The 15,654-nt window shown below is 37.3% G+C and overlaps 1 protein-coding gene across 3 annotated transcripts in view; it reads right to left on the bottom strand.

Moving 5' to 3' along the window:
- Nucleotides 1–14,955, bottom strand: part of osp (myosin phosphatase Rho interacting protein outspread) — a 217,765-nt gene extending 202,810 nt beyond the window's left edge. For all 3 annotated transcript variants that reach the window (XM_018514035.1, XM_018514050.1, XM_018514056.1), the window contains exon 1: nucleotides 14,468–14,955. In XM_018514035.1, coding sequence (XP_018369537.1) covers nucleotides 14,468–14,617 — 150 coding nt within the window. In that variant the 5' untranslated portion in view covers nucleotides 14,618–14,955. The remainder of the gene's footprint in view (nucleotides 1–14,467) is intronic.
- Nucleotides 14,956–15,654: the final 699 nt, after the last annotated feature.

A 15,654-nucleotide genomic window follows, 5' to 3' on the forward strand; every position in this document is an offset into this window, starting at 1 on the left:
GTAGATTTAAAAAAATTTTTGCTATAAAATAATTTTTTTAAATAATCTAGGAATCTCTTTAAAAGCTTTCATTATTATTAGTAAACTACGAAAATATTCCGTCTATTCTCCGTTCGTCAGAACATCGAACGACGGCTCCGTCTCCTTTCGGACCTGTCCCAAGAGATCAAAATAGACTGACTTTTTCGTTTCTTGGTATTCGCTTCCTTATTTCTTTTCGTAGTTACATAGAGAGAGACCATGAATTCGATCGCCAAGTGTCTCATTGACAATTTCGGTCGCGTCGATTGCATCATAAAACGAAGGGAAACAAAATCCCGGAGTCCGTGCACTTTCTTGTCTGCATTACGGTACACGCGGGAAGCAGCGACGCGCCGTCTGATATTGTCGCACCGGGAACGATGATTGTCTGCACGTCGATGGAAAAGGAGAAAGAGAGAGAGATCTAAATGAATGGCGAGGTATCGATACGAGAAATATCGGTTATACCACCGAGTACGCCTCCACCATCCTCCTTTCTCCCTTCTGCCTACTCCTTTTTATTCCTACGCTCCTTCCACGGCCCACTTGGTCGACAGGACTACGCACCGCGTGTGTGCACGCCCGTATAAATAAACGGTCCATACATTATTTATAAATCGCTTATGCACCAACGGCAAGGTCAGATAAGATCTGAGACCTGCCGTGAGAGGGATACGCCCGGTGGAACATACACGCGGGGCTTTTACAATCTTCGCGGAGTGACCTATCGTCAAGTCGGGTCTCCCCCGGGTCCGCGACAACGGACGAGGAAGCCTTAGGAACGAGGTCGAAGACGCGGAGGGATCGGTACACGAGAGACGTCGGACATGGATGAGATATCGCGACTTTCTTCAGATCGATTGTAATAGATAACTACTGAGACTGTGAGAGTTAGAAAAATTACGGTAACCGTGCAAAATTGTCTACCTAAATTAGATACTGTACTTTCAGATGACAAAATTTCTGTAATTAGAACTAAAGTTGCCTACGTTGCATCGAAAAAAATGATATATTATATCAACAACATTATTTTAATTGAAAATAATTTTGTTAATTCATAATACTATTAATGAAAAAAAAGTTGAACCAGCAAAAGTATTTTCAATTAAAATAATGCTGTTGATATAACATTGTCTTTTTTTGAGTGTATAAAAAATAGGTATCTCAGTTTTCAATAAAAATATAACGGAAAGAGAGAGAGTTGTCAGATAATAAATTGTAATTAATAATTAACTACTGCATATTAATTATAATCGATAACTATTCCTACAAATCATTTTATATTTAAATATAATTCGAGGGGGATAAGAATATGATTTTTGAAAAAATTCTGAAATACTGTAATCTTTCGAAATTATAAAAAGACTTTTAACTGTTTTAAACTATTTATATGCCAATGTATACACACTTTTTATAATAAAAAGACAAAGTAGAGTACTTTCAACTAATTATTTTTTAAATATTCCAAATTTAATTATATATTTTAGATACTGAGATATAAATATTTAAAATGCATGCGCAAAATATTATGACGATGTATCGTCGTTATGACGAAGGAGCGAGAGAGAGGAAGTACCGAAGCATCGAGAGAACAAGATCTGGCAGTATGTTATGCCGACTCAATTGCAGATAATCATCCTCCGCGCACCGTAACCACATCGAACTTGATCGACTTATAAATCGGTATTCGCATACACAGTGCTTGCATACAGTTGCGGCAACTCCTACCTGATGAGATGAGTTATCCAATCGTGCTAGGCATAAACATGCGATTATACGAGGCAGCCTGCGGCTGTTACATTGTAAAGAAACGCAAGAAATTACCTTGACTGTATAGAGTAGTGTAGAGAGCATCCACGAAATATAATGCAGACTAAAGACAATAAGAGAGTCGTAAGATCGAGACTATAATTAACATTGAATAGACTAATTATCGAGATTCAATTATAATTGAATAGAAATATATTATAACTAGATTACAGAATTTTCGCAGCGAATTAAAGTACGCAGAAGGTTATTTTAAAAGCGGATAGGAAGCAAATGAAGAAGATAGAAGGTATATACCGATACAGCCTGATGAAATATAAAGTAATTTAAGAATACAGAAGTAAAAAATACTATATTCGGTCAAGGCGATTCTTCAATTCATACCCAATAATAGTTTTTGTGAATAATATTTTTATAAAATTTCAAGCTAACCTAATTACATAGAAACAAACTACATTATAGAGACTATCAAAGTATTCAATGCCAAATTCGAGCCTGCCAAAACGAGGTGTACATGATGCGTATATGACAGCGACTTAATGGTCACTCTGTCATAACGATCGCAAATTATCCATCCGATTTGAACGGGTACCTCGGTTGGGGTCCGTCTCTCAGATCAGTAGGCAATATCTCATAGAGCAGTCGACTTGTGTTTAGCCTATCACGAAGTGGATGTCCTTGCCGTGACCGTGAGGCTAATTGCACGAGGTGGTCAGCACGAGGATGAACGTTGGGAGAGGATAAATAGTTGATAGCGGCGGTGGTTGTGGTGGTGACGACGACGCGAAAGAGAAGACAAAATATCACGCTGATCCCGAAGAGGATGTCGCCCGAAGAGCGGCAAACAGCTCTCCGGCCGTTTCATTTTGTTCACAGCCCCACCATCCATCATCCCGGTTTCCCTCCTCTCTAAAGGACGCCTTAGCGCGCGATCCTGAACGCGAGACGTTCGTTTATAAGCCTCGTCGAAAAGATGGATGACGAAGAGTATTAAGTTTTTGTCTCCTCTAATGCTTTTTCTATGCGTTGCGCAACGCGTATCACCGTCGTCGTGCGAGAGAATCGCGAACGGAAGCTGTACTTGTACGTGAGCATGAAAAAGAAAAAGCTTTTCGAAATCAAATATTCTCGGAACTTAATAACTTGTTGGATTTACGTGAGATTTATTTTTTATTAAATTATTTTTAATCATTTCTATAGATCGCCACTATTCTCGCTCAATATGTCGTTAATTTAAAACTAACTAAAACGATTTAATATTTAACTCAAGAATTAAATGTATTAAATTTGACTGAAATTTAAAAATTAAATATATATCGTATATTCGCTAAATAAAGATTATTATGCTAATGTTTTAATATTTAATATTACAGCTTTTGACTTATACGCAAATAAATTCATAGACAAACTGTTAGTGGTAGAAAAATTATTTCAATTATACGCTGATTATGTCGCGAATTGAACAACGGATCGTAATGCGATTTTTATCGTTTACAAATTGCGGGAAAGTGCGGCATACTTTTCAAAATGAACCGCTCGAAAGATCACCGCGCAATCGTCGTGACATCGGCAACGAGACAACGCGAGATAGAAAGTTAGAAGTTAATTTGATGTCACTGACGTCCACAAAGAGCACTCGAAAGAGTTCTCCTCGCCGGCTCCGCTTTCTCGTTTACTCTCGTAACGCAAACGCGCAGATATCTCTTCTAATCTCCGACGGCGATCCGTCGGTTGCTACGGAAAAACGATCAAGTATCGACCGTATGGGGTCTGTAATTTGAGAGAAGGGTATCTCTCGGGTCGGGGCCAGGAATCATAGACGAGATTTCTCGGGTGGAGCAAGAAGAAACCCATCTCTCTCGGTAAAAGAGACGATCAGGTGAGTATCCCTGCTATACCGATACACTCCGAAGACGTAAATACGCGGAAATCGCGCGCTACCGAGAACGAAAATTTCTCGTTAAGAGAAACTCCATAAATGTAAAGTCCGACCGGCGCGGTGGAGATCGCTCATTCAAGTAGATACACAGATTTTCTCGGAACTTTCAAGACCGAGAAACGACGTGCATCTATTTCTTGGTTTCGAAAGAAAGATGATGAAAAATATATGTCAAATTATTCCCATATATTTAGCTTAAACATTCACGATCTTCCAACGTTGTCATTTAGTAAATAATTTGAAAATTTCGTAAGAAAATTGCAATTAAAAGATATATGTTTTAGAAACTAAATATTTGATTAAAAAAGAAATACTGCAAGTTGCATGTCAATTCACAAATAATGGCAAGATTCTAAGTTCCATGAAAAATATCACAACACAAAAAGACATGACGAAAATATATAAGAGTACATAAATGATAAATGTGTAGAAAAGAAATGTATGAATTATTCGAATATTTTACCAACCGCAAGGGTATTCATTAAATTGTGTCAATGTGACTTAACAAAAACTTGATTGATAGCTTTCATAATTGTATCTCTTATATTTCTTGGACATTTGGTTTGGAAGTGGCCGATGAAATTGGATTCGATTCATCAACTTCTGGTTAAATGGTCTACGAGCGAATATGGGTGGCTTTCAAGCGCGATAACGCTCGAACGGAGCTCAATAAGAGCGGCGAAGGCTTTATCGCTCATTGAAATTAATGATACCCGACATGGTCTCGTCGACGATAGTGGCACATTTTTCTTACGTCCTGACAGGTGATTACGCCGGTGAGATCTCAGAGTAATTGTTTACAGCACGCTTATTAAATATACACGGTGTCTCAGAAGCAGTCTCCCAATTAAAATCTAGATTTAATACAGATTATAATGGAGACAGAATTACAGTTGAAACCTTGAAACTAAATAAGATGACGGTTGCTTCGATCATTCTAGATCGATAATATCTTTCATTCACTTCTCATTGACTTTATTAGACAAATGCTCAGCAAATTTTTCAAGAGATACTCTTTAATTCTGAAATCCGTTTTCACAGTACATAATTATCTAAAGATTACCTGGGTTACCAAGAAATTCATCATTAAAATTCATTCATAAGTTTTTTGGTAACCTTTACTCTTTGAATAACCATATATTATAAAAACGGGCATTAGAGAAAATTTTACATTAAAGTAATCTCCGAGAAAAACCATTGACGATAAGTCTTTCTCAACGATCAACAGAAAGACCTAACGCATAAGATCGCGTCAATCCTGGACAGTTGATCCCGGATCGGCAAAGTTTTCAATGAAGCCCTTATACAGGTAGAGCGAGTACAACGGCTTCTATGGATGAAGCCGGCGAAGGTTGCGCGAGGAAAAAGCTCTGATTCAATGGAAAGAAGGAGAATACGCCTCTCTCTCTTTCTCTCTCCCGCTCTACCGAACTCGATTAATCGGCCGGGGGCTATCCGATTGAGGATGAATGCACCGTAAGGCCAGCGGTCCACCTCATCGTCACTGCCTCCATTCACTAGGAACAATATACAGGCAATTTCATTTAGCGCCGTCGCGGCCAGGCTCTTCTTTTTCTGTTTCTCTCTCTCTCTCTCTCTCTCTCTCTCCTTTCTGGCTATACGTATCGTATCGTATACCGTTACGACTGGTTACCCATCTTTGCAACTTTCTGCCTTTTTACAACAGCACGTTAAGAACGGCGATGGTCACTCTCGGTTCGTCAATCGAAATCACGTTCACAAGATTATCTTTTCATCCCAGGAAGATAAACATTATTTTATAAGATTAATATTATTTTATAAAATTAATTTCCTCGAATTTCTTTTTATTACAATGTTATCAAGAACTTTTAATGCTGCTCCATTCGAATTTTGCTAACGAAACATTGAAATTTAGATAGATGAGATAGAAATACTCGACCGTCAATCACAATCATTGAATGAAGTAAATTTAACAGTACAAATTAATCGAGCTCTCAATATTAAAAACAATATTACAAAAACAATAGGCAATTAAGAGCTAGTACACAGTTATTATTAATGTACGTTACAACAATTCTTCTTAATTCTTCACCTGTAACATATATATATTTTATTTCCTAATCAAGTAAATTTATATCAGAGAAAACCTCATAAACTCGTTTCGATATTAATTTTAATCGAATCAAATATTTTATAATTCGTCACTAAGCTGCTACTTTATTATTATTAAATAAAATAGAAATATATGCTATCGCGTTACGATATATACACACCGATATTTGTCAAAAGAGAACGTAGAAAGTAGCGAATGAACGCGTTACAAGCGCAGCTTGGCGGAAAGAAGAGAATGATGGAGCAGCTTATGCCTAAGTAATAGCGATTTATCGCGCCCTTCCAACCCGATGTAAAACGAGTTGCGTACATAGAGATATTCGCTTTATTACCGCCACGGTATTTCCGCTTGTAATTTAAACGACGGTCCTCAAAGCCGCGCAGTTCTAAAGGCGAGAAACAAATATCGAGATCGACCAAGCGATACGTCATGCATATATTATAGAACATAACAGTACTTCGCGCTCATAGCTTACGTCGTGAACCAACTAAATATATGCGGCTAACAATGGGCAGGTTATGCATGTGGAACGGATGATGAAGTTTCGACCGACCGGCACGCAAGGCCGGAATAAACTGCGAAATAGTCGAGAAATAGTCGAGAATAGAAATACAATCGTAGGATGGCAAAAAAATATCGAATATCTCTAAAATCAAAATATCTACTTATAAAACTCTACAATTTTTTTTATGACAGAATGCCGATAAATGTTTGTGTGCTCTTCATATATTCTCCTATCTCTTTTAACATTACAACATTAATTTTCTAGAAGCTTAGTGTATCGATTGGAAAGCCATTTGTTACTTAGACGTAATATATTGCCACTATTAAGACAGAAAACATAAATTTTAATAAATCATACAGGAAAATATAATTAAATTGTCAACAATGTCAACTCGTGCGCAATGTCATTAAAATTCTTCGAATAAAGTTTAAAGAGAAAGAAAGAGAAGTCTTTAAGACAGACACAGTACAAAAGATAAACCGAAATAAACAAGTTTCATAAACAAATGGAAAATACAAAATAATTCATAATTGTCATAAAAAATTGCTATTTAAAATTGAAGTTTCATATCACAAAAGATTTCTTCGATAAAACGATTTTTATGCATCGACATTTTCACACTGAGAAAAATGTTTTGTGTGATACGTTGATTTACAAATACTTTCTTTTTAATTTAAAAGATTTTGTTGTTCTAATCAAAATCTTATTATTACAGTTATGCAATTATAATTAAAATTTGGTTAGAACAAATTTTTTTAATTAAAAAATAAGAAAGTTTTTGCAAGTCGTTACAAAACATTTCTCTCGGTGCATCACACGGCGATGTTGTTACGCGACAACTGCATACCGATGCTTCTTCAAAGCTTAAAACTGTGTGAATTTAACACCATATAAATTCGCAGCGGCGACTATTACATGAGTAACGCATAACAATTCAAGCCTGTGTATCTCGATTACGATAACGCACACTTTGTGGAACGTGCACCTCATGCTTAAATCTTCGCGTTTACAAATTTCAACGGTTATTTCTCGCAGGAAATCTTTCAACGGATTTCGATTTACGTGTTAGATAAAGTCTGTGATGAGCTAAAAAGAATCTCGGATAAATACTCGGTATTTTATTTCTATTCCAGAAATTCTTAACAAAAAAGTAAATATTAGATAAACAAACTTCTCACATCGTATTATATGTAGGAAAAATTATAATGTAAAATAAGTAGATATTGTGTTAAAAGATATTATTGTAATGAAAAAAATATTCTGATTAAACTGACAATACAAAACAGCTCAATAAGAACAACACTTTAGTGAAGACAAACAATTGTGATAATCAGAAATTCTGTTTGGTCTCTCCAAAATGTCATTCTTCTTGGACCTTTTTGCGTTAATCAAGAACATTTTTCTCAACGTGACAAATAAAATTTTGTCTTGGTACTGTACAACACGACGATATTTTCTGTGAAGCAAGTATGATAGTGATCTTTATCGTTTGTATTAATAATTTCTGGTGGCCATGACAAAAGCAGACGCTTTTGAAGAGAAAATATTCAGCGAGCACGCGAATATATTCATGCTATCTCGTACTGCACGTATTGTACGTGTACGTAGATATAATCACGAAATCGTAAATATCGTGAGGAATGTTTCGAGTCGTGTCGAATCACTGAATATCTCTCTTATTCAATTTACAATGTCGTAGATACATTTGAAATTATGACTTCTCAATAACGATCGTTTACTCGTACATTTATGCTACAATGATTTTATAAACATTCGTCGTAGAATTTTTTTAAAAATGTCAAAAATTTTAGAAAAAGATTCAGTAAAATTAAGAATTAAGAAAATTAAGTATTAAAAGTAAAGAAACTGAATGATGCTCATAGAAATGAATACGCAAAGCTAATATGGATTGCATCAACGATCCGCAAGGTGCGTATAGTTATATCGAGATCTCGTAACTGCGCATACAACTGATAGCGTTTATCTTCATCCATCGGGGGATAAATCGTCGTCGAGAGCTGTTATTTTCACGTAACCGTTATTGCAATCACGCAAATCTTGCGCGCACAAACTGAAATGAATAGCGTCCAATTTTAAAGATTCGTTTTACCTCTTTTTTTAGCCAAGCAGACTTCGGTTTTGCAGTATTAATATTTCAATGTATATAATTATAATTGTATAATTATAATTTCTTGCAGTATTAATGTTTTGTTTGATTCTAATTAAGAGACCACCAGTATTATTCTTTTAATAATATTAATTAAAGCACGATAAAGAGAACTTTTTATTGATATTTAATTACCAATTATCCATTCTGCACGAAAAAAAGAACCCCCGTGATAACAATTACTTCGTACAAGAAGAAAAAATACGTCTCTCGAAAACCTGATTACGCGTAAAAATATACAAACAATAAACCGAGAACTAGCTCGGCCACTACTGGAATGTTAATTCGCGTGACCCTCTTTACTTATTTACGTCGTAAAAAGAAGAAGTTTTCGTAATGAAGTTTTGCAATAAACAAGATAAAAAGATGTTAATGGTAAACATTCCACTACGATGCAATTCAGTATATAGAGTACATTCCCGTTTCGAAAATACGCATGTACCGTTCTTTATCTTTCTGACGTATCCACAGTTTTAATTTCATATTTTCATAATTGATGAATATAATATATATTTATCCCTTTTAATGCGGTACGATAATTTTCACGATATACAATAACTGGACAGCGGGAAAAATATCACGAACGTGTGCGCAGCGATAACGTTCGTGACTCGATTTACTCGATTGACGATAATTAATGGTTTTTCTATTTCACGTGACTCCGATGTAGGAGTTATCTCCGCACGCTAATCGCTAAAAGCAACCAGCCGTCCGATTTCATTAGAAGGTGAAATTCCATTCTGAGCTATTAAATCCGCATCGGTTCCTCGGCTGAAGCGATAGATATTGGCTGTATAGGTACAGCCGCCACGGCGAGATCCCATCAACGAGACAAAGCAGATAAAGGGAAGAACGAAAAAAAGTCGCTACCGACACGCCGATGTCGGTTGTGTAATAGCGCGCGTTAATTGCCATCAATCCAATCGGGGAATCCGGAATTTCTCCTCGGTCGTAACCGTTGTTAATTAAGTACCATGTGCGTCGAGCGAGTCACGAATGCCACAGCATCGGTTAAATTGGAAAACAAGGTTGCTGCATGTGTTACATAAATACACAATTTTTCGAGTACATCAAAGTTCAAAGATGACACTTATCGATTTTTTATATTTTACTAAATACGCATAGCAGAATATTTTTCTTTTTTACGCGATGTATTAAATTAATGAAGATTCATCGGATTTGACATTAAAAATAGAATTTTGAGACAAGTATGTATAATAAAATATTCTCTATGATAATTAATCGAAAGATATATGGAATAGTTTTAAATAAAAATTTACTAAATGTAAACATATATATTTATTTGATATAAAAACTATTAATTTAATTTAACTATCAATTTTATCAAGTAATTATTTATTTATGCTGTAAGTAAATGTTTGCTTTTAGTATGATATTAAAAAAAATTATTTTTGGATCTGTATCCAGCGGGATTTTTAGATACTTCAACAAAACCGTCCTTTCCGTGTATCAAGTTACTAAAAGTTAAAATAGGTATGAATAAAGAAAGAAATATTCGCGAAATATCAGGAATTTGATAGCAAGAGAAGATATTCACAAAAGCCAGAAGGAAGCCCGAGGTACCGTAAGACGTCTCAGAATCGTTTCACCGGATCAAAATTTAAGGTACGTCCCAACCGCGTCTCGGGCTCTCTCACCCCAGGAAATTATTTCTCGAAGGCACTTACGAAGGCGCTCACGAAGAAGTAATCGGACTCTGAAAATACCAAGTTGCACGCCGATAATGGCCGGTCACGAGCGAGCATGGCCCAAGGGTCTCTTTAGTCAAGAACAAGAACGTACATACACGCGTAATAAGACCGATTTCTTTTGTTAATCGTATTTTCTATCGTGCGATACGATTGTATATTCTCGCTGAAATTAGATCTTACGATATATACGATTGAGATATATGTGTATAGGTCTGCAAATATCTCCTTGGAAGACGAATGAAAATCAACTCTTTTCCTTCTTACCGCGATACGAAATCTCACGGACCAATTTACGTAATTTTATAGCTTTTCAGATACACAGTGAGTAAAACGATATTATACTTTCACCTGAAAAATAACGCGATTGTGACGAAAGACACGTAATAATACCGGTTAACGAACTAACGTTGATTTCCTTCTTTCCCTGTCTCTATCTATCGATGCGAGTTACCGAAACCAGCTTACCGGGAAAACCGTACTACGGCCAACGGGTAAAGAAATATCGAGTCGCGTATGCATACGTTATTTGCGGTCACGCGCGGGAGAGACGGAGAGAGATAGTCCGTGTGAAAGGGGGGAAGCGAGACGGGAAGAATAAACCGATACAGAGATACCGGCATCCATGCGAAAGCCGACAGGCCAACAACTCTCGGAGGGGGCCTTCTTCTCTCGTAGAGGTGCTGGAGGAAGAGATGGCTGGAATGCACCGAGAACAGGTCGCAAGGCTGCCGACATTCCGAAATTTCGCAACGGCGCGAGGACCGGGTATAAACAGCCGTGTGTATCGGTGAACGCTCAACGCCCGCCAACGAAAATCTACCATTTTTTTTCAAACTATACAAAATGATAATTCATCGCAAAATTTAACTAGAGTTATATTATTAAATTAAATTGATTTTTCATTCATTTAACCGTATTAAATTTAATTTGCTAAAATTGTACGAATTTACAAAAAATTTCAAAATTTCCTTGCCTTGGTATTCTATCTTGCCTTCGATCTTGTGTGTTGTGCCTTGAAATATTATTATTCATCTAATATGATAAAAATAAAATTAATATTTGTTCAATTTCAATCAACATTTCATAGATATATTACCGGATTCTTTTTTCAGAGTGCGTATATAAAATCGTCACTATAAAATTTATAAAATAACAACATAAGAGAATGAAAAAAAATCGAACGTTATATTATATACATGAAAATACTAAAAATGTAATTTTGTGTAAAATAAACGACAATTCATTGCGTCATTATAACTTTAGTTAAAAGATAGCACTACTAACTTTGACGATTAATGAAGCATTAAAACAAACGGTAAAGTAGCGATCGGGTATAAAAAAGCAATTTCACATACAGAGAAAAAAAACGCATTTACGAAGTGACAACGATTCCGCTATCACGATCTCCTTCTATCCTCGATACCGTACAACACGAATTGATTTTTAATGTTCTTGTTACGTTTTCTTTCCTCTTCCCCTCTTTCCTCCCCCCCCTCTCTCTCTCTCTCTCTATATATATATATATATACTTTTCTTTCCCATATGATTTTCATGAACCCGCTGAAGAGCTTGTTGTAAATAAAAATTATACGAGACGAAAAAAGCAGAACTATAAAGATTCTCTCTCGTTCTGACATATACTCGCATCGAAAGACGTATTAGGTATTCTCGATCGTGACGCAGCGATACCTTGCACGCACTCTCAAGTTAAAGAAACAAGACCATATCTTTTAAGTATTTCTACTCTATTCTACACAGCTAGATCAAACATTTAAATTTCTACAAAGTATGTATAATAATATCATACACTAAATATACATTAATAAACTTTTTTCATTTCTAATTATTATTTGCAACATACAGTACAATCATTATAAATTCTTTTTCATACAAAATACATTTTAATAAATTTATTATATCAAAACTGAATTTACATCGATATCACCACAGATTAAAGATACACGAGAATCAACTCAGACTGGTATTTGTAAATTTTTTTTTATTATAATTATATTCGTTCGATCTTTTTATGCAAAACTTTGCATAAGTAATCATTAAATAATCTTGCTTTTATATGTATGAACACTAAATAATCTTGATTATATAAAATACTCATACAAAATGATTGAAATCTTATACAATTTGAATAATTCATTTTTTTTTTTTTTAGGGAAAATATAAATTATAATATATTTCTAAATTCAAATTTTTTATACGGATTGTATAACTAATATATATTTTTTTAAGGAAATCATTAATTCGTTAATCCAACGTACAGATTAAATTCATACTCAACGATGTTAAGATAAGCTGGCTCCAAAATTTTCCTTTACTTTCAAGCAATTTCTTTTAAAACACCGGATTTTATAATACACTTATTTAAGACGTGCCTTTAGATTACCGCGTAATTGTTGCTCGTTATACTATACGTATGATTAACCGTCATAAAAAAATTCGGGCTTACGAAGCAACACGAAATAATCCGCAAACGATAATCATCATACATATACATACAAATTCATGCGAAATTTCGCAATTTGAAATCTAAAATCTCTATCTCATATATCTGATGCTTTCCAACAAGCGATACTGTATGACGCAGTGATCATATCATCTTTGTTTAACATTGGCAAACAACAAAAATCTTATGATTCACTGTGTTACACTGGTATTTATAGTCGGATCTTATACTTAGGACCGTCTTAAGTACAGTCTCCAGATAAACTAATCCTGAAAAAGTTTATTAAAATTTATTAAAGATTTGTTTTTGAATAGTATTAACGAAATATTTACTAAATCTCTAAACATATATTTATTTTAATGAAATATAATTTTTTACTTTGAATAACTATTTATTTACTGTAAGTAAATATTTCGTTAGTAATATTCAAACAAGTACTTGATGAAATTCAGTAAACTTTTTTTCAGTGAATCAGAGAGTCATATTAGCATTTTAAAACATTAGGCACGGCCTTAAAATAAGAATAGACTATAAATACCGCCCACTATATGTCACCTATGTCTCTTGTTAGCAAGTACCTATCGTATCTATTTTCAATGCCGGAACATTTACTCGTTTCGGTCTTTATACACGATACTCGTAGATTACGTAATAATTTGAGTGGCAACGGCAGTGCTTGCGGCACTGTAACGTCAATCGAATAAACTATCATTTTTACTCATATCGATTTAGAAAGGTGCAGCGCGATGGCTAAGGTAAAATTAATGAACCACGACTGTCGTGATGCAAACGAGCCGGAAGATCTATGTCGCTTGAAGGACAAGTAAACGAAACGTACGTCGCGTTCGCGAGGCGATTTGTGAACGACGGCCACGACGGATCTTACATAACGTCGACATCCTGACAACGGCAGGACCTCTATTCCTTCTCGCCGCTCGTCTTCGATCTCAGAAAGGAATTCGAGAGTGAGCGAGAAAGAGAAGAGCCGAGTCAGATGCTCGAGTACCAGTAAAGGAGAGAGAGAGAAAGAGAGAAAAGAAGACAGAGAGTGATACGAAGAAAAACCAGAGAAGCGTCTTATCGTCTTATTGTCAGAAAAGTTTTTAAAAACCGACAAGCACGCGGAAAGGACAATTTTACTGAAGTATCTAAAAAATGTAGCTAAATGTAGATCTGAATTAAAATAAAAAGAATTTCATTGGATATTTCAAATAGCTACGAAGAAATCTCAAGCTTGACGCTGCAATAGCAACTAATTTGAACGTCCTGTATATAATATGTTGGTAATCCAACAAAATTATTATCAAATCTATATTTATAGCTAAATTTTTAGATATTTCAGCGAAATTATTTTTTCCATGTGTGCTTCATAAAAAAATTAATTATTAAACTTGTCACGTCTGTGTACTAAATTCTGCTCTAAATAAAGTCAGGGAGTCTAGAATATTTTTAATAAAGATTTAAAAAATTTGTTTTTAAATTCGAAAAATCACACTATCAAAACCGATGACGTGTAATAATAAGTATACATATACGCGTAACGTATAATAAATATACCTTCCCGAACTGCATATTTTTGCTCCTGCCTTTGCTCGCGAAAAGAGAATCTTTCGGATTAACATTCAATGACTATAATTACGTATATACATAGTTATGTAAGCGAGAGAAAGAGGAAGACAGAGAGAAGGCATGAGTGTGTGTGTGTGTGTGCGGTAGCGAAAGAGGAGGAGCTTTAAAAAGAGGGAAGGAGAGGGTGACGGTGAAGACGAAGATAGAAGGAGTCCATCAAGCAAAACTCACCCTGTTGCATTCCAGAGCCTCGGCGCTGTGCTCCTCCTTCTGCTTGAAGCAGCTGCTGCACTTGCTCTTGTTGAATATGTTCGGCGCGAACTTCCTGCACTCGGCGCCGGTGCCGCGGACACCGCCGCCGCCCGCCGTGCCACCCGACATATCGCGACACGTGCGAATTAACCGCGCAGTCGATCGCAGTCGAGACACAGCATCGCCTTCCTTCCTTCCTTCCTTTTCTCGCCTTCTTCACCGCCGCGGATCCGTCACCCTGGACACCCTGGGACACCCCGGTTCTCTTTCCCTTCGCTGCCCTTCTCGCGCACCGGCACCGGTTCCGTTCCTCGCGGCGAGCGTGAGTCGTCGGGAACCGCTATTTCCAGGAAGTGTTTACTCCTGGCTTGTGCTTTTATGCTTCGCGCAAGTGTCACTTTCACGCCCAGGGTCACTCGCGCGCGCGCGCGCGCACGAGTCCTTTGGACGAAGCGACGAAGCGCCGAAGCGCGTTGGCGCCTTCGTCACGTTAACGCGGAACACCGTTTACACCGTGCGATCTCCACTCCGGCGAGAGAGCTCCTTTACGGGATCGCGAACGGAGAGCCCGGAGGTCGTTGACGCGTCGATGAACGGGCGCCGGTGATGCTCCGGGAGATTCGTCGCCCAGCTGTTCCCGGCGAGAATGTCACTCGCGACTCGCCTGGAGCGCGACGTGGACGCGGATAAACCGCCACTCCCGAAAACGCCCGCACTTGTCGGCGCACTCGACGATTTCGGAGTCGGAGGAAAATCGCGACAGTTTCTCTCTCTCTCTCTCTCTCTCTCTCGCGCGGAAATGATCGCGAGGAACCGTCGCAGTCCGGCTGGATATATTACGTCGCGACTTGTTTGTCCTCGCACGTTGCGTGGTCGCGTTGCGTGTTTACGATCGCGCCTCGCGCGACTCGCACGGCAGTCGGCAGCCGCGGGCGAGCGCAGCGCAGCCGTGTATATGCACACCCGCGCGTACAACACACTCCTCGTCGACTGTCAGGGCAACGCGGATCCCGATCCGGTCGAAACGAAACACTCGCCTCGACCCCCACTCGGCGGCGCGTAAACTCACACACTTACTCGCTCCTCTCCACTCCCGTACGTACTACGTGTTCGTCGTATTCCCCCGTCGATCGACGCGGCGCGGCGCGGCGCGGCGGCGCGGGGGG

This window comes from Trachymyrmex cornetzi, unplaced genomic scaffold (assembly GCF_001594075.2).
Source record: "Trachymyrmex cornetzi isolate Tcor2-1 unplaced genomic scaffold, Tcor1.1 scaffold117, whole genome shotgun sequence".
NCBI lineage: Eukaryota > Metazoa > Arthropoda > Insecta > Hymenoptera > Formicidae > Trachymyrmex > Trachymyrmex cornetzi.